The sequence below is a fragment of the Cyprinus carpio genome, chromosome A3 (assembly GCF_018340385.1).
Source record: "Cyprinus carpio isolate SPL01 chromosome A3, ASM1834038v1, whole genome shotgun sequence".
NCBI lineage: Eukaryota > Metazoa > Chordata > Actinopteri > Cypriniformes > Cyprinidae > Cyprinus > Cyprinus carpio.
In genome coordinates, this window is record NC_056574.1 from 14,474,728 (window position 1) to 14,494,811 (window position 20,084).

The following is a 20,084-nucleotide window of genomic DNA, read 5'->3' on the forward strand; positions in this document are numbered from 1 at the left end:
CTTGGCAACATGAACTATTGCAGCATCTGTGACAAAACCACAAAGTAGTGTTTTATTTAATTTTTTTAAATCGGTGTTTAGTTAGCATCAGTGTCACATTGTGGGTTTTGCTCCTCTGTTATTGCACGGTATTATTAATGCATTTGCGGTTGCTATGCACAGTAAATCATGCAACTTGTTCATACATGTGCATCACGAAACTGCGTTGGTTGGGATTCGTTTTCCGTTTCCTGCTCGACAAATTCTACCGCGCGCATTCGTTGCCGATATCGAATGCATATATCTGCGTATATGACCTCTTCGTGCTTGTTTTGCACAAGACAGACCCCGTTTTAATATTCCATAGACGTAGAGTGTTCGCGTTTTCAAATTCTGACCAACATTCTAAAAATAGACCGTCTTGACGTCATACAGCCTATCACGGATTAGTCTAGCGGGAGGGGTTCGCGCGGCCATTTCGCTAACAAACACACCGCGGAGGATCACCAAAGGATTGTGAATGAAACCGATTCTGTATTGAGAAAGCAAAATACCGCGCCCGCTTACAAAGACGGGAAGCGGACAGAGAAACCCGTGTTAATGAAATGAAAATAGATTACGTTATTTGTCAGTTTGCGGGGGTGGGATAAAATCCTACAGACAGATAGCGGTTGGCCAATCATCGATCACCCTGCATTGGATTGCTGAGCTCTTGTCCAATCAGCTTCGCACTTCGCCAGCGCGTCACAAGCATAACGGCCAATGGGCATCGCGTAGGTCTCGCTGTAGCAGGAGTTCCCTGTAGCTGTGGACAGGAGATTAATGGAAGGGGTCTGACTGTCGAATTATGCGAACTACATAGTGCACACGACCGAATTGCTTTATCAACATAAACAAGCAAACGACCAGGCTACCGGAAAAGGTACGGCCAAATCGGCGTGCTGCGACAGGAATCGCGCACGGACGGTGAAAACAAGGGCTTGTGGCGCTCAAGAGGAAAGTCGAGGGCCTCGCTGAGGGTTAGCAGAGCGAGGAAGAGGAACGAGAGAAGAAGACGGGCTCTTAGTGCTATTTCAACGGACCCCAGGAGAGCCGAGAGACATTACCGAACCCGAAGCACTGCAACCAGACAGCTACTGTTAGCTAGCTAGCGCCCGCTCGCTAGCTAGCTAACCACCTAACCAGCTAACGTTACTATCAACATCCAGATTGTATGTGATCTGACAGCATACTGTGATCCAGCGAGTTATGATCAGACATAGCTAGTTCAACGGACGCAGAAATCGTATGAGCAGTAAGGAGACGGAGTCTGAAGACAGCTGGCGTAAAGAAAAAGTCGATTTAGATCTGTTATACCTAGCCTGCAATCATGGGCAACGCGCCCACCGCCAAGAACAAGGGCAATGAGATGGAGAGCGGTAAGTGCTTGTGTGTTTACTTGAATTGGTCACACTCAGACTGGGTTTCAAAGCACAGTGCACCGCCTGCCTGAACTGATCTTGGCCATTCATTTCCATCGAGTGAATGACTAACATGATCTGACATCATAGTTAAAGGTATAGTTCACCCCAAAATGACGAATCTACTATTTACTCGAACGCATGTCCTTCTAAACTTGTAACTTTCTTCTGTGGAGCTCAGAGGAAGACAATGTCAGATGACAATGTCGCATTAACTTTCAAAGTGTATAAAAAAATATAGTGACGAAGGCTGTCCCTTCATAATATCTCTTTAGTGTGCCTCACGGGAGAAAAGTCATATGGGGTTGATAGCAATATGATGGTAACTGAATGATTTCCCCTTCTTTAAATATCCCAGGATCCTATATGATCTTCTAATAAAGGCCCTGTTCTCCTAAATCATTTTAATTGCTTTGAGATGTTCGAGTTTAATGTGATTGTCAAACGCAGGGTGTCCTTGATTATGACACTGAGAGTGAGTCTGGAAATCAAACCAATCGCAAAGCAATGTCTATTTCTCACATTCAGATTATGCACGTCCTCTGCAACTAGTCATAACCGTTTAATGACCTCTCGACAAACATTCTACCTTATAGATTTAGCTGTTATTGTAGCTGCTTTAAAACGTCATTGAGTTAAGCATGCTTGCTTGATACAACAGAGCAAAAAATATGAATATTTCTGCGTGAGACGTGGCCTGTGAGTGAATCGAGGGAAGAGTTTTCAAGGATTCTTTTGTGTAAACACTTGAGATTGTCAGGAAGTTTTGGTGAATCTCCCCAGCCTCTTGCAATAATGTGGCACAAGCCTTCAACCATGTAGAACACGTTTGTTTGTTGCGATGATTGCCAAATGCATTCATTCAGTGTCTATATTACAACAAATGAAGGTGTATTACTTTTTTACAAGAAATATTTAACCCAAAAATACAGTGTTGTTATCATTTACTCACCCTAAAGTCATTCAAAACCTGCATGCATTTCATTGAACATAAAAGATACTTTGAAGTATGTCCAAGCTGCTCCTTTCCATGCTTAGAATGGACACCTAGGGGTGTTATTCTCCACAGTTGTCAAAAAGTCTTGAAGGCTTAGTTATTCACTGATAATCTTTGCCTCTGTCGCAGATCTCAGATCTGATTTGTCGTTGCACAGGGCCTATATTCAAGAATGCCATATGATGACACTGTTATAGGTTTAACATCAGTTATGCCAAGCGCCATTGGTTTGTCATGTCAGATTACAGTGCCAAGCTTGAATATTTGGAAGTATGAATGATAACTTTGGTAGAAGGCAAGACTTTATCCAATGGCTTCAAAAGACTTAGAATACTGTGCACAAGTTACTTTGCTTGTTGGCTTGAAACTTCTTTAACATTCCACAGAAGACACAAAGTATACTTCGCTTAAAAATTAAGATTCCAAAGGCTGGGGGTTCACAGCAGTGCCATAGAAGGACTTAATTTGGTTTCCTCAAAGCACCTTTCAGGTAATGGTTCTTAAAAGAACAACTGTATTAGTTTGAAGATCACCATAATTTAAAGAATTTATTTTTCCCCACTACAAAGAACCTTTAGCACAGATCTTCATAGGTGCAGTTCTCTATTTAGAGTTGAATCCATCCCTCATTAAATCGAATTTATGTCTAAGTTGAATAGCCTGGTGTCCTCTCCCATTTGAACTTCATAGCACAGCAATGATTACATATCATCATAAATGGAAGCATGTTCCAGGAACAGCTGAGAAAAGGAGCCCAAATTCAGCAGCCGCAGTGGGTTTCATGAGAAAAGAATCTCTGACCCCAAAGGGTCAAACCAGCAATAATTGTATTTATGAGAGGGATGTGAGTGAAGAGGATCCGAAACATAAACACAGGCCTGCCATGAGTCTTCAGAGAGCACTTGGGAACTGATGCGAGGAGGAGGAGGAGGAGGTCCGGGCTGGTAAAGTCATGGAGGCGGGGTCATATGATGCAGCCTGTGTGATCCAGTCAGCCTGGAGTGTTGACGCTGAACAGTCTCTTGAACATCATGTGATGACCACTGTTATGAACAAGACCACTTTGTGTGTGGCCTTCTGTCTGCATCTTCAGGCGATGTAATTTCTTTGCTTTCTCTCTTTTCCTGTCGCAAAAGTTTGCTTTGCTTCTGCTTTCTTGTGTAAGTTTTGAATCGCAGCATCAGATGTCTCCAGGATATTCCTTCATTTTATAAGCGCTTTTTGCCTGCTAGGGATGGGTGGTATGTGTTTTTTTTTTGACAAAGTGCGAAAGCAAAACAGTTTTACCTGGTAGAGACTATGCTGTTATATATCAGGGTACGGACAGCATAGTAAGCAGCGAGTCTGGTATACCTTATTAACTTGTGAAAACGATTGGGTAACATGAAGTAAACCGAAAATACAGTATTTTAAGCAAGGTAGAACTTACTAAGGGGTGTTTGTTAGACATAAGAGTTTAGTTGTTTTGCAGCAACAATGTAAAATTTGTCTGATGTCATAGGTATTCAGTGGCATCAAACATGATTCATCCAATCAGAATTTATTCAGAATTTTCTATTTTATGATACTAGCTTGCCTCTGTTTACTCTTATATCCAATGTGATTATGAATAATCATCTTTTGACTTGCATTCCTATTGAAAAGCGAAAATAAGTTAAGATGAGGCTTGTTTAATTTTCTGGATTATCCAATAATATCCACGTAAAATTACCACGTGGCTAGTTTTCCAACCATTAAATGAAAATCTTGATAAAAGAGTCTCTTAGGAATCACCCACCCAAATCAGCTTGAAGTATTAGAAAGTGTTCGTGCATAGGAAAATGTGAAGCGCTATGAAGAAGAATCTTGTTAAACGAGCGTAATTGGGTAGTTGAGTGTCATTTAGCAGGATATTATATACTTCATCGAAAACTTTAAAACAACTGTTTATCTTCATGAAATAGACTAATATTAATTGAGTAACTACGTTTAACATTAAATTTGTCATGCATATTTTACTGACTGCTAAAAAGCTAAAAGTTCATTCAACATGGTGAAAAACCACGATGGGATTAAAAAAAGCAAACTGGTTTGAAATTACATGAAGCTAAGTGAATGATTTTCTCATATAGTATTTCGGGTGAACTATGATGTTGGAAAAAAGTTCAAATACATGATATTTGTCAACTACCCAGTATACACTGCCATATCAAACCTTTCAAGGCGCCTTTTAAGCCTAGCCTGCATAAGGCGTAGTTGGTGTTGGTGAAACAGATATGTGTGAAATGGATCTCAGTGGCATGCTGCTCCTAGAATCTATGTGTGAAGAGTGGATTCTATTTGCATGTGACTGCATTTCATTTGAATATGCTTGATACATTCAGTTGCAAAAACTGAGTGTTTTTTTTTTTCCATGGTGGGCTTTAGTGCTCTCTCCCCTGGTCAGAATGGGGGGCTTTATTCATGCCATGCTTCACATCCATATCTGCTCCATCGCCAGTGGACCGCCCTGATCCCTAGAGACAGGTGCTGGCTGCCATCCGGGGCCACAGTCCGGGGAAGGCCATATTTTTCTGTGTGCACGGACAAGAGAGGACAACATGGCAGACAATGCTGTGGATCAGATCAAGGTACAACAGTAAGGGTTAATGCAAAGATGGGCTGTGGTGGAAACACAAGTCTCTGACTGTTCAAAGAACCCCACGGGAGGAAACGGGGTGTGTAAGCCCAGCACAGGAAGGCAAGGAAACGGAGAAGGTTCAGCCCTGCCTGCCCTGAGTCCTGAATCATCAGAGAGGTCAAAATAGAAGAGTCTCCTACAAGAAGTGACCCTAACTTCTGTTTTGTCAAAAGAGTTTGGGAACACGGCCGTACAAAGTCGGATGCCTCTACACCACGCTTACTTCCACAGCTTTCTACCATGTCAGTGCTGCAGAGGTTGGCAGAGAGGCTGTTCCAGCGGGCTGGTCCCTGTCTTGGAGACTCTAGCGGTGGGGAGGGCGGCCACTACCAGTCCCAGGATGAGTCGGAGGCCTATTGCTGGAGTGAGTGACTGACCTGAGGCATTATGTGGGTTAAGGCTGCTGGCACAGTGAGTGTTTGGACATAACTGTGGAAGGCGGGGTTTGGCAAAGGGGGAGGAGAAACCTGCATGTCTAAAGGGCTTACCTCCCCATCTGATCCAAAATGAGTGTGTGAGATCAACCGATAATCATCTTGAATACTTCACCTTTGATTATGGATAATGATATATCAACCAGGATTATATTTGACCATTTATTGTCAACCCAATGGAGGATAAACAGTTCATTTTTACATTTAAGTAAATGTTGTTTAAAATAAGTCTATTTTAGAAATTTGCTTTCATTTTCATAAAATGTTTTGATTATCCTCCTCTCTAGATGTTAATATTGCCCTTTGAAAACCCATATTGGCTGACCACAAATTATAGATGTTTTTCATAATGGGATCAAAAAGAGATTTGGGTTTCACAGAAGGGTATGTTGTATATGTAAATCATGGGTGATACTGAGATTGTGTTTAGATTAGCACCTTTCGCTGAGCTTCGTGGATTGATGTGGGACTGTCGACATGCACATCCTGGGTACAAAGCCCTTTTTATTCATCTTCTAATGTTTGTGCTGTTGCCTGGCATTGGCTGCGTCATACAGGAGTTCCAGGGAAGCTGGCTGTGTCTCCTGGGAGACCTGTCAGTGTGTCCCGCTTTGTTGGGGTCCCAGTATTCAGCTGTTCCTGCCAGACTGAATTACAAACTAATGCTAACGGCATTACCTGTTAATGTTGCGTTTATCCACTCTCGGATGACTGTAGCGTCAGACTCCAGAATCTTTGGACATTTGCGATTGCCCTACAAGCATTTGATTTGCAATTTGACGTGTTTTACAGGCGGTGTCTCCATAGCATCTGTTAAATCAGTCCTTTTTTGCCAACTCTTCTGCATTTTCTGTGGTCGACTTTTGTGTGCTTAAAAAGTCTCATCTCAATTTCCCACCAGGGCACATGGACATTTGCTTAAAATACCCCACGTTTACCAACTCTGTATCTGAAAAGTCAGCCAGTGGAAGGGTGTCAAGTATCTGAGAGCTGAAAAGAGATTATACCTAGACTAGAGCAGCACCTATAGTCTTGAAAAATGAGGTCATGGAGGAGGGAGAGACTTACCAAAGGTGTCACTGTCCCTTGAGTCTCCACCTGGCTAGGGTGGCTGCATCTGGCTCAATCTTTAAATCCATCTGTCCCTGACTCTTCCTGTGTTTCTGCCTTACTCTTGCTGCTGTACCACTGCATTTATTCCCTGAAAGAGGCTGAAATGCCAGGCCTGAGGCTGCACTGTTTGCAAATGGGTGCTGCTCTCAGATATGTGTGTGTGTGTTTGTGGAACAGCGGGGCTCTTGCTGTCGATGCACCACTAGCCGACCCCTTTGGTGTGCGTCAGAGGGAGCAACAGCAGCCGAGGGCCACACTGATTGATTTGACTCATCAATTGTGGACTCTGTCCACTAGAGGACATTGCCAGGGTTTGAGGGACCAATGGGATGCACTTAATGCAGTACTCTTTATGCCCACTTAATTTTTCCCGGGCGCTGCAGTTTTTTTGACCCTAATTTCTCCACTTTCAATAATAAGTTACCATTTCTTTGCTTTGTTTGGGTTGGTAGGAACTGCCACACAATCTATTTATTGTCCATGTTTTTCATTAGATGAGACACTGCTGTTATAGGTTTGCCCCTCCTCTAAGCGAACAGGTCCCTATTTGGATCAATCTAGTGCGTGTGTTTGTGTATGTGCTTGCATTTTAGGTGTGTGTGTTCCACTTGAGGGTGAGTCGAATGGCACTGTGTACAGAATAAATATTGATACAAATGGAGCATGAGGGGGATTGATTTACCAGGGTGATGTCCGCACAGTGGAGCTGCAGAAAGCGAGGGCTTTAGTTCAGCATTCAGCACTCGAGGAAGAGCAGGATCAGCATCATTGGCCACACTTGGAAACAAAAGCAGCATTGAAAGCAGACCTGTAGCTCTTCGCAGAAGTGGATGCGAGGGTCAAGTGTGCGAGGACCTCTTAGGAAGATGCCTAGGGCTATGAGCCTGATGCTGTGAGGAAGAAGAGAAAGGTGGAACCATCTCGGCAGGGCCCATGTGTGACCGAAAAAGCTCCAGGAGGCATGGTGGGAAGCGGGAATCTCGTTCTTCAGGAGAATCTCGTTCTTCAGGAGGATCAGTGGAGGGAGGAGGGGGAGGCAGTAGTGCTGGAGGAGCAGTGGAGGGTCCCACGCTCCTAGTGGACGGTAAGGGCACGACTAACTTTGTGTGGGAATTGGTTATTTCCCTCAGGTAGTCATGGCACCCGTTTGTTAGGGAAGCCAGCACAAAGGCAAGGATCGTTCATATCCTGAGCCATTTATGAAATGGCAGCAGAGCTATTTTTACATATGGCTGTTGTAATTCTTAGATTTTTCTTTCGGGTTGTTTGCACAGCGAAGCAGCTGAGGCCTGACCTATGTTTTGAATCTGCTTCGAGTTTTATGGAGCATTAGATCAGCATCAAGTTTAGGTGAACTTTGGACACTGTCCTCTCAGCTGCCTCTATCTTCTACTGTAGTTCCTCTACAGATTATCCAAATGAAGTAGAAATATGACCCTGGAGTGTGTGCAGTCCCATCAACCACTGCGCTTGTGAGAGAGACACTCCTGAATCTCTCTCAGAGATAATAAGGCAGGGGAATTGACGGGAAGTTGTGGGGTGAGGCTTTTTCTCTCTCTCTCATGCTCTGCCTGGAGCCTGTGGACTGGAGATAATGGCAGTAGATTTGAGTGTGACTAACCTCGCTCTACGCCGTCTTTCACCACAGAGAGAGATCGTTTAATGCCCCTACTTCAGATTTAAAAGCATTGCACTTTGAGAATGCTTCATGTGGGTGTGTCCTGCAGTAGAGTCCTCAATGGCAGCAATCAAACTGCATTTCTTTGCGTGTCTCCTCTGGGCGCAGTAGTTGCAACAGTTGGATCTTCTCAGTGGCTGCGACAGCTCGCATTTCCCCAGAGTGAGCGCTGGTAGTGTGGAATGAGGAAGAGACTGTAGTCTAAACGTTCCCACACAGTCCTATAAAGAGAATAGGGAGAAATGCTCAAGGAGTACTTCATTGGGGTGCTCACCTGATTGCTGATTCTTTCTCACTCTTTCTGAAACAGAAATTATGATGCTGTGACTTTTCTCACATGTATACACAAACACACACACAGAGTGAGAAAAATATTAAGTGAGAGAGAGTCAGAAGATATTGATTTGGGTCTGAGCTCTTGTTCTGTCATGGTGGGCTCAGGAAGTATTAGATAACATGAGCTCAGTCGATGTGGTTTTAACAACAGTGGAAATTAGAACAGGCCTTTACCACGAACAGCCAATGAGAGTGATTGCCACAGGCTCTGAACACACAACAAACATGATGAAAAATGTAAGTGGCAATACAGTTGTGGGGCCACAGTTTTGAGTTATTTGGGTGTTTTTTTTTTTTCTGTGGTCGGGAACTTAAATTTATAATGGAGATGCTAGTTTAACTGTACAACATCAGTAACCTGATGAACCACTGTTAGCAGGAGTGATATTTCTGCATTGCAATTGTTATAATGCATTGCAAATAATTCACTTATGGATGTAGTAGTGTAATAGAAAAAAACAACAGACCCAACTGACAAGACATGCATGCTGCTTGTTCTGAGTAACTAACTGTTGCATTGAAAAGGGTGTGTTCAGAATAATAGCAGTGTGGAGTTTAATTGGAGAATTCATTCTTTATGTGAAAAAACAGGTTTCATTTAATTGTCCTTTATTAATGAGGAATGGGAGCAGTGTTCCACACATTGTTATAAAATATATTTCCTTCTGAATTACGACGTAAAATGGGCCATTCCAAACATTGTTCAGAGGAACAACGTAATTTGATTAAAAAGTTGATTGGAGAAGGGCAAATGTAAGAAGTGCAGCAAATTATAGGATGCTCAGCTAAAATAGTCTCAAATGTGAATGTAAGATGTAAATACATTGGAAGTTCACCCAAAAATGGAAACTCTGTCATCATTTGCTCGCTTTTAAGTTGTTCCAAACCTGTATGAGTTTCTTTCTTCTGCTGTACACAAAAGAAGATATTTTGAAGAATGTTGTTAACCAAACAATTCTCTGTAGCATTGATTTTCATGGTATGGTGAAAATAAATAAATAAAAATAAAATACTGTGGAAGTCAATGGCTACCATCAACTGTTTGGTTTCCGACTTTTTAAAAAAAAATATCTTCTTTTGTGCTGAACAGAAGAAAGAAACTCAAACAGGTTTAGAAGGCTGAGTAATTAATGACAGAATTTAAATTTTTGGTTGAACCGTCCCTTTAAATTACCTGTATATATGGCTGCAGAATTTCATCAATCAATACTTTTAATCAACATAAAAAAAATATGAAAGCATGCGGGAAAATGCCTATTTTTGAAATTGTAAAAATGTAAACAGTGGTAATATTTGCAAACTGCTTGTGTTTTTTTTAAAGTAATACAATGTAATTAAGATCACAATTAAGAATGAGAATAATTTTATTTAAGGATGAAATGTTTTCATGAGATTCACTTTGTGTACATGCAGTGTGCTGTGTAGAAAAAGTAGTAGTTCTCAGCAGTCTTCCCAGGCATTTCTCATACGCAGCACAGCTGACGAAATGACGTAAACTGCTGCCATAAATCAGGGTAGACCAGCGACTCTGGACTTTAATGTGTTGTAGGGGCTGTAAAAGGTTAATGTTGACTGCCACACAACCATGACTGTTTTAACATGCCCTACTTTGACATTTTAACAGATTCTAATATAAATAATCAAACATACTTTATTTAATTTATTTTTATGACATTACAATATCACTAATCAAACATCCAATTAATTCTTTCACACAAATAAATAAAAAACACAAAACAAATCATTCCTTTCTCTGTTCGGTTTCAGTTAAGGAGTTTCTCGCTAAAGCCAAAGAAGATTTCCTAAAGAAATGGGAGAACCCAGCACAGGTCAGTTAATCCCATTTTCTGCACTGCACACAATCACTTTTGTCACCCTATGAGTTCATGGGAGTTGCATTGCGCCACCTTCTGGACACAAGGTGAACTGACCTGGAGTCTCTGTGATTTTTTTTTTTTTTTCAGTACACAAACACATCTTACTACAAAACATTAAGAAAAAAAGTGAAAAAATCATGACGTCTAGTGTTTTACCATTTATTTTCTGAAAATCCGTATTTCACATTTCTGAAACTCGATAAAAAATATGTATTCACCAACAACTTCCATCTTCTCTTCCTCTGTATTTCTGTGGTTGTACAGAACACTGCATCTCTGGACCACTGTGGTTGTACAGAACACTGCATCTCTGGACCATTTTGAGAGGTTGAAGACTCTAGGCACTGGCTCGTTTGGACGAGTCATGCTAGTCAAGCACAAAGAATCAGGCCAGCATTTTGCCATGAAGATCCTCGACAAACAGAAGGTAAGCCACTCTCAGAGGAATCACCGCTGAAAGCTGTGTGTGTCAGTATGTTAGCGCTCATCTTCTCCTGTCTTCCAGGTGGTGAAACTGAAACAGATAGAACACACGCTGAATGAGAAACGCATCCTGCAGGCTGTCAGCTTCCCATTCCTTGTGCGATTGGAGCACTCGTTCAAGGTACCAGCTGTGTGTGTGTGTACTTGCATATTTTGGAGAAGGATGATATAGCAAAAATATCTATCTCTGTCTTTCAGCCAATAGATGAGTTTTGAGTCCTTTTATTCAGCAAGCGCATGTTAAATTGATCAGAAATATAAAGTAAATACAAACAAAAACTCAGCCCTTATAAACAATAAAAAGTCTTTTTCAACAAAAACTGAGCTGGATAAATTAGAAAACGGCGTTTTTGCCTTGTAGTGTGGACTGAAAATGGAGGCTTTTAAAAACTATGACATGTGTTTAGTCGTGTGACGCATATTGTACCAAGAGACATCTATGTTTATACTGGTAATTGTGCCTGTTATGTGCCATCACTTTCACACTGTTAGTGGAGATAAATCACTTTGTACATCTTTCATATTACAGTCCTAAAAAGATGACAGAAAAATGACTCACAATTGCTGTCCTGCAGCAAAACATGCAGGCAGATGCGTTTTTAAATCAAGCATGAGTAAACGCGACATGGATGCGTCAGTGAATGATGAGATATTTCCATAAATGAAATAATCCTTCCAGAAGAATTGCGTGAAAACTGACAATCATTAATGTTTCTTGAGCAGCAAATCATCATAGAATGATTTCTGAAGGATCATGTGACACTGAAGACTGGAGTAATGAAAATTCAGCTTTAAATCATTGGAATAAATTACATTTTTACAATATGTTCAAATAGAAGGCAGTTTAATTGTAATAATATTTTACAATATTACTGTTTTACTGTATTTTTGATGCAGCTTTGGTGAGCAGAAGAGAGACGTCTTTCAAATCTGACAGACTTTTGAATGGTAGTGTGTTTTATCTCAATGCTTTTTTGCTCTTTTCCTTTGTGTGTCCTGTACTTAGGATAATACTAACCTGTATATGGTAATGGAGTATGTTCCTGGAGGAGAGATGTTCTCTCACTTACGTAGAATCGGCCGGTTCAGGTGAGTTTTTTTTTCTCTATTCATATTGCACTAGCTGCATAAGCGTACTCCTTCCAGGCTTATTATACTCGTAGAAGTTTTTGTTTCTAACTTGGTTTATTTTCCATTAGTTTTAAAAATGTACAACTTTTTGAGGTGTAGTGTTGAGGTCAAATTGCCACTTGCCAAACATTTAAAATGTATTATTCACAAGTTATTAATTTACTTCCACTTTTGGAATAATAAATTATTAGCATTATATAATCACCTGACGCATTGCATAACAGTCATTGTGACTGCAACACGCGACTGGGTTCTTTTGCATATTGCCATATCTATATTTTTTATTATTATCATCACACATCCACTGAAAGGATTACATTTAAAAGATCAAATATGTCTAACTGCATGGTTCTTGAATAGAAAATGCAAATCATTAAAATACTTGCTTACAAGAATTTTTGCAGAATGAAAAGAAAAAAAATGCAGATTCACATTTAGTTAGTTTATTTTCAGTTCAGTTGATGGTGTTATTTTAGGGTAGTTGACATGACATGTCAAACAGTGGCAGGCTGTAGGCCCGCTTCGTCTAAAACTATTTAATCATCTCATTCTTGTATAATGAGCGTGTGTGCTGGTCCGATGACCTCTGTACATTTACGTTGTGTCTCTCTGTCTCTGTCTGGTGCAGCGAGCCTCATGCCCGATTCTACGCCGCCCAGATAGTTCTGACCTTTGAATACCTTCACTCACTTGATCTTATCTACCGAGATCTGAAGCCTGAAAACCTGCTCATAGACCAGCAGGGCTACATACAGGTAAACACACAGGGTTTAAAATCAGATGACTTCATGAAATGTAATGATAGCAGCTCCAAGAATGTCACATGACTGCAAAGAATATACCTGCCTTGTGTTCGAGTCTCTGTTTAAGGCCATACAGGCTCACTCACCTGTTTTTCACAAATGTATACATGCAATATTTATCCTCATTCTTGCTGTTTTCACAGGTAACAGATTTTGGATTTGCTAAACGTGTAAAGGGCAGGACCTGGACACTGTGTGGCACACCTGAGTACCTGGCGCCAGAAATCATCCTCAGTAAAGTGAGTACCAAAGCTGCTTTTCTTGTCTTAACTGCAGTTTGAACCATTTCAGCATGACTCCATCTCTCTGTGTCTCTCAGGGTTATAATAAAGCAGTGGACTGGTGGGCTCTGGGAGTGCTGATCTATGAAATGGCTGCCGGTTACCCTCCGTTCTTTGCCGACCAGCCCATCCAGATTTATGAGAAGATTGTTTCTGGGAAGGTGAGCGCTGTGACAGAATATCACTGCACTGGGATTATTTGGCACCGGATGCCATATAGGGCTGTGCAATTAATCGCATGTGATTGTCATGCGCATCTCGTCAGTAAAGCCAGTTCTGTGATTAGTAGTAAATCTCTATTTACTCCAAGAGTAAATAAAAAAAAATACTAAAACATGTCTCGTGAAGAATCCTCTTGAAAAGAAATCCTCTTGAAGGTTTTTATTTGTGGTTTGGGTAACTCAGAGCAGGGTCATTATAGTTAACTAAAACTGTTAAAACATTTCTGTTAACTGAAATAAAGGTGAAATTAAATAATAAAAAATATTAGATGACAAAAGTTTTAGCAAAAATGAGAAATGTTGCCTTGACAACTAAATGAAATAAGTTCACGTTGAAGCACTAAAATTAGTCAAGTCACCTTTATTTAGATAAAGCTTTATACAATACAGATTGTGTCAAAGCAGCTTTACAGTGTTAGACGGGTAGAACGTGTGCTGATAATGCAAGAGGACAAAAGAAAACAGTCAGTTTATCAGTTAAAGTCAGTTTATTGTTGATTCTGTGATGTCATCGTCCCGCTCAGTTCAGTTCTCTTTTAATAGTGTCTGTGCAATCAAGTCAACAATGTTACCAGAAACTGTAATATTTACTTACTAAAAAATTTAAATTACTAACTGGAAATAAATAAAAACGAAAACAAATGGAAACAAAACAAATAAACCTTAATAATAGTATTAAAAAAAACAAATAAGAATTACTAAAAGTTAAAATAAATAAAAATATAAAACAAATAAAAATGTGCAAAACAAATAAAAATGTGCAAATTTTTTTAATTTTTTTTTATAAATCTATGAGTATATAAGTAATACTAAAAATGATGACCTGGAGTCAGACATATAGGCATTCTTTCTTTTTGAGTGTGTGTGTTAGATAACCAAGCATATTTTACATTTATTCATTTAGCAGACACTTTTTATTATTGTTTATTTTATTTTATGACTGTTTTGCTTTTAACGTTACTAGGCAATAGGGGTGTGACAAGACACTTATCCCACGAGACGAGACACGAGACTGGGTTCACGAGAACGAGACGAGACGAGATTTTTAAACTTTTTTTTTTTTTTTTTTTTTTTTTTAAAGAAATCCTCAATGATTAAATATATAGGGAAAATTGGTATTTTATTCAACTGAAAAACACAAAATGCAAATCAATTGAAGTCAAATTGTACTTTATGAAATTAAACATCTATTTTAATACATTTTATGCAGGTATAAACAACATGTAAACACTGCAAAAGGTTTTGCCACAAACTCAACTGACAGGCAAGTAATTGCACAAAATTAAATAGTATACATAAAAATAAACAATAAACACAAATAATATCCCTTTAAAGTAGCAGACAGTCAAGTTTATTTAGTAAATTGATTTCCATTTAATTTTTTCTCAACTCCTTTTTAATAGTATATACATTTTCACATCAATTTATTAAAAGTTTAACCAAAAAAAAAATATGTTTAGGGCCCTATGAAATTTTTACCATTTTTATCACCATATTATTTAGATTTTTTATTGTTCCCAAATTCTGTGTTTTAGCATGTCTAACTATTTGAATGCATAACACAACTTAATTTATTCATTAAATTTTTTCTTAAAGTAGCCTTATGAATTTTTTCCCCTCAGAAATTGTGTGTTGTGTATTTACATTTTTCTGGTTATCAAATGAAGGCATAAAACATTAATTTCATAATTTATCATTTACAAACAAAGGGAATTTAGAAACCGGACTTAAACAATGGCAGACGCTGAAATCACCATGAGCGCCACGCCGTGAATACATTTACAGAGACAGGCATGTGAACATGCAGTTGACCTACTTTTGGTTAATTAATTTAGAATTGGAGATATTCTGTGACATTCCGCGTTAAACTATCGTGATTTGATTTAAGTGTAATGACCTACTTTTGGTTAATTAATTTAGAATTGGAGATATTCTGTGACATTCCGCGTTAAACTATGAATTCTGTTTTTATGCCTGGATAAAGACTTCACTGCGTAATTTTAACTGCGGCCACTTGCATAATGTGAACATAATATCTTGCATACCTTATATTACACACCACTGGTGAAAGGGCCAGTGTAATGCAAATACATATGAAAGGTCTGCACGAGGATATCGCGAGATCTCATGCTACGAGATCTGGTCACACCCCTACTAGGCAATATTTTAATGCATGTTTTTGAAAAGGTTTTACAACTTCACAATTTTCGTCCAGCATTAAACTGAAAAAAATTTTTTTATATAGTTGTTCTTGTGATGTTTTAAGAAATCTAATTGCATATTTAAATTTTGTTTTGCCATGAATCTATCCTTTGGTGCTGAAATGAATTTTAAAAATTAAAGTTTAAGTTTAAATTTGAGCTGTGAGTCATCTAAAGGTTTTAGCTTGCTGTCTTCTTTTGCAGCTGCTCTCATTGGTTTTTGTGGTTGGGGGCAGCATGCTGTCTTCTACACTGTTTTAAATTTCAGTATTCAGTCACAGCATTGTGTCAGTTATGACTAGACTTTCTGTTGTATTGAAAGTCCCGTCTGTTTGTAAAGGTGCTTGTGAATTTCAAACACTGACCGTGTGTGTCTTAATCTTTCTCTAGGTACGCTTCCCCTCACATTTTAGCTCTGACCTGAAGGACCTGCTGAGAAACCTGCTGCAGGTAGATCTGACGAAGCGCTTCGGTAACCTCAAGAACGGCGTCAACGACATCAAAGGCCACAAATGGTTTGCAACCACCGACTGGATCGCAATCTACCAGAAGAAGGTACCTCAATCACGCTGGGTTCTTATAATGTTCTCGCCATTTCCTCAAGCTTCAAGTCACCTCCATTAGTAAAGACGTCATCATCAGTACATGTACATAATATTTCATCAGAATGCCGCAACCTGACAATTTTGTCTGTGTTTTCAGGTGGAAGCCCCCTTCATCCCTAAGTGCAAAGGCCCTGGCGACACCAGCAACTTTGACGACTACGAGGAAGAAGAAATCCGGGTCTCTTTCACAGAGAAATGTGGAAAGGAGTTCGCTGAATTCTAGAAGCAGCAGCGGAGGAGAGGGATGGAGAGAAATTAGATGTGGGGCAACACAGAGAAGAAAGCGTTTTCCAGGGTGGTGATGGTGATGGACTGGACTGAGCCTTAACCGGTAACAACAACATAGAGCCCTCCCACACAGATGGAGGGAGAAGAAGAACAAAGTCCTGAGAGAGACGCCAGCAGTGTTGCCTTTTCAGATCCTTCGTCTCTTGTTACTTGTCCATTTTCATGTTTTCCCTCTTGTTTGGTAGCCAGGGTCCATTGGGCAGAGATTCGGTCACTTCTCTGTGGCTGGCTGGTATGGGGATATTTGTGACTACTTCTTTTGTTTTTCCAGAGATATAGAGGTTACTTTCTGGTACTGAATTTTGGCTTCTCCAGAGAAAATTACCCAACTTAATTGTTTTTTTTTTTTTTAAATAGCAAAGGTGTCCTTGCTCTGTAGTTCTCCACCCTGCCACATCATGTTTACTTCCTGTGCACCTATTGGCATCCAGTACCAAATCAAACCCACTTACAGCGTTCAAGAGATCTGGCTTTTTGTTTGACACGTCACCCATTTCTCACATGGATTTCAAGCATCACACAACCATCCTTCAAATTTCTCATTGCATATTAATTTCCTACAGTGCTCTAGGATCAGGCAGAATCTGCCGCTTAGTATAAATATTGTTGATTTGGATCATCATTCATCATTCTCTTGATTATTTAGTGTATTTTAAGCCAGTGTTGCAAGTGGCCACTGATAAGACCGTAACACTTCGTAATATTTTTAGATCTGTAGCATGTAAGCATACTTGAAGCTCCAAATCCATTATTTTACAGGTTTTCTCAGATGGCTATGATTCGAAGATACATTTCCAGAGATAAACCAACACAAAATGGAAATGCAGCTGGTTGTTTTTATAAAAGATGCTTTTAAAGGAAAACGTTAAAGAAGAGCATTGTTTCTGTGTTTACACCGGGTTCCTGGTGGATGTTGTTGTTGGGGTTTTTTTTATTATTCTTTTCAACCGTGTCGCCTTCTAGTGATGTTTTAACTCTCTAAGGCTTCACTTATCAATCTCCATTTCTGCTTCAAACAAGCTTGTTGTTCATGTAGACTTCATTGTGTGTTATTAAGATATTGACCAGTCAGTTAAGCACCATTTGGCCTGTTGAAATATCGTCCAACGAACTGATCGAAATTTGTTCGCATTCTATCTTGCTCTGTAACTTTGTAGAGTGCAAGACAATCTAAAAGCAAACGTCCCCATGTTGTTGTTGTTGTTGTTGTTGTTGTTGTTTTTTTTAGTTTGCATAAGTTTGCAGTAATGCGTAGTGTGTTGCAAAGATTTTTTGCTATGCTTGAAAAGTTTCGTGTTGATGAATATTTAATTCGATTTTAAAGGTCAAGTGTAACTTCTGTGCCAATGGTGGCACCAAATTGAACCGCAGTCTGAGTAACAGAAAGGACATAATATATTAGAATTGATTAAAGTCATAATTTTTTTTTTTGCTGCTGTTAGTGGCACAGAATTGACATGCTTCACCTTTAAAACTGAGATGCAGACCATCGCTTATAGCTCAGTCTTTCAGATGTTCGTTAGGTGCCGATTTCAAAATCGATTTTTGGTTTGTTTAGGTTTGTTATTTCTGTTTGTTATGATGAGTGATGTAACTTAATTTTGCAAAACTACAGATTGGTGCCAGGTTAAAATTTGTATTTCAAGCAACTTTTTTTAACAACGGAAATATCTATTGGACACTGAATGGTTGTGATGCTATTTAAATTGCAGTATAAGATCAAATTACTGTTCATTTCCCTCTCGGGAAATGTTATGTCACTGTAGCCTGCCAGATCCACAGCCAAAACGCACCAAATTGGGTCCGTTTTTGATCATTCGGGTGCTGATGTAGCTTTAAAACATAGACGAGCAAAGGGCAGGAGTTTATATTTCACAAAACATTAAGCTAGGTTTAGCTCTTCTCTCCCTCACACTTCAATGCCTGGCGATTGCTGGGATATTTGCTCGCCCCATTTCTGGAGACTTTGTCATAAAATGGGTGTACAAACAGGAGAAACGACTCCATCTCTTGGTTTGAATAGCTATAAAACAAAACAATCAGTGTTTAAAGAATGCGTCTGTACGTTTAGATTACTGCGCTGGTCTTGTGACGCTAGAAGCAACGGGAGACTATTCTCAACTGGTGCACCGAGTTATAATGAACAGGTTGGCTTTTGCATGAGTTTTTTCCCTCATCTTAGAGCTTGATCGTGGAAGGGACTATGGAAGGGTTCTGTTTAAAGCAACAGTGGGATATTATGGCTCAAATGCACCTTTCATTACACCTATTTTTGTCAGAGCATGGAAATATGTGACATTTTTGGCCGTATTCATATGTCATCCCTCTATCTCTGGGTCCCGTCCCTTCCTTTCAAATACATGGGTGTCACACATCCTTCAGTCTCCCACTCATCTGTTCATCATTTACATCATCAGTCATCTTTTTTTTGTGTGTGTGTGCGCATCAGTCCATGATACAGTTTGCCTTTGTACACATCCAGTTTCCTACACTCTTCGATTTGCTTTTTAAAAAAAAAAAATCATGAAGAAAACATTTGATTTACTTTTGCATATTTTCTAAGTGTATTTTCAGTAACAGGAGTCTCTTTCCTCTCGACATGGGTATGGTGATGGTGTAGTCTATTGTACCTTCTCGGGAAACAATACTGTATATTCTCTGCCTTTAACAGTCTTAATTATTTTACCTTCTGGAGAAGCTGACGGATACCCGTAGGACACATCGAGTATGTTTAAAAAAAATACACAGAATAATATTTTGCAACATGTATCATTCCAATAAAGTTTTAAATGTTAAAATTACAATGTGGTGCTGTCTTAAATGTTATTGTTTGGAACTTTTATTTTATATCGGTCACAGGACATTTAACATAGCACAGAATATATATATAGTATTTATTTTCTACCAATGCCTGATTTGCATTTGAAGGTTTCTTAAAAGCATGAAAAGGATCTGTGTTGCCTTGACATCATTTTCCTGGGAGTCGAGTCATTAGTCACATGATGTTTTGTCTCAAAAAAAAATTGTTTGTCTGAGCATCCACGAGCAATGATGACGGATCACTTATCATGAATTTTGGGGTGGACCTGCATAAGTTGGGCAAGTTCTTTTGGAGATGAATGGAAATTATTATAAATCTCCTTGATATGACCTACTACATTTAATAAAATGTGAAGCACACTGCACAATACTGTATCCCACAATGCAAAACCCTCGAGAAACTATTAAGCCACAATTTGTATTTATTTTTCTTAACTACTTTGATTGGACTGCCAATATAAGGTGTTTAACTTTTAAAAAAAAATCTTTATAAGACAAACTATTCTGATATTGGTTTCTGGCCTGATTAAACACAACGAAGATCAGCATACTGCTGTTTGAAGTGTGTATTGTTGCATAACGCCTTGTTTTACAAACTATGTACTGTATACTTCATAGTATGTACTGCACCTAGTATATACTATGTCGTATGCAGTACGTAGCTAATATTCCACTCAGCGCATTTCCCTCTCGACTAATCATTTAATTGGATTGGCAA

At 39.3% G+C, this 20,084-nt stretch overlaps 1 protein-coding gene across 2 annotated transcripts; it reads left to right on the forward strand.

Moving 5' to 3' along the window:
• Positions 1 to 482: 482 nt before the first annotated feature.
• Positions 483 to 19,347, forward strand: prkacaa (protein kinase, cAMP-dependent, catalytic, alpha, genome duplicate a). 2 transcript variants are annotated; one of them, XM_019069650.2, is made up of 10 exons: positions 483 to 1,397; positions 10,424 to 10,485; positions 10,832 to 10,960; positions 11,039 to 11,137; positions 12,023 to 12,105; positions 12,776 to 12,902; positions 13,094 to 13,189; positions 13,270 to 13,392; positions 16,044 to 16,208; positions 16,356 to 19,347. In XM_019069650.2, the coding sequence occupies exons 1-10, from the start codon at positions 1,349 to 1,351 to the stop codon at positions 16,479 to 16,481; spliced, it is 1,059 nt and encodes a 352-aa protein (XP_018925195.1). In that variant the 5' UTR covers positions 483 to 1,348; the 3' UTR covers positions 16,482 to 19,347. The 2 variants fall into 2 exon arrangements, with proteins under 2 accessions (XP_018925195.1, XP_018925193.1); XM_019069648.2 differs by lacking the exon at positions 483 to 1,397 and adding an exon at positions 5,947 to 7,726.
• Positions 19,348 to 20,084: the final 737 nt, after the last annotated feature.

What these genes read in the sequence shown, in the direction of transcription:
- prkacaa (XM_019069648.2), top strand. Translation starts at nt 7,576, where the DNA reads ATGTGTGACCGAAAAAGCTCCAGGAGGCATGGTGGGAAGCGGGAATCT. An exon ending in ACCAGCAGGGCTACATACAG is followed by an intron (nt 12,903 to 13,093) that starts GTAAACACACAG and finishes CTGTTTTCACAG; the next exon opens with GTAACAGATTTTGGATTTGC. An exon ending in AGAAGATTGTTTCTGGGAAG is followed by an intron (nt 13,393 to 16,043) that starts GTGAGCGCTGTG and finishes ATCTTTCTCTAG; the next exon opens with GTACGCTTCCCCTCACATTT.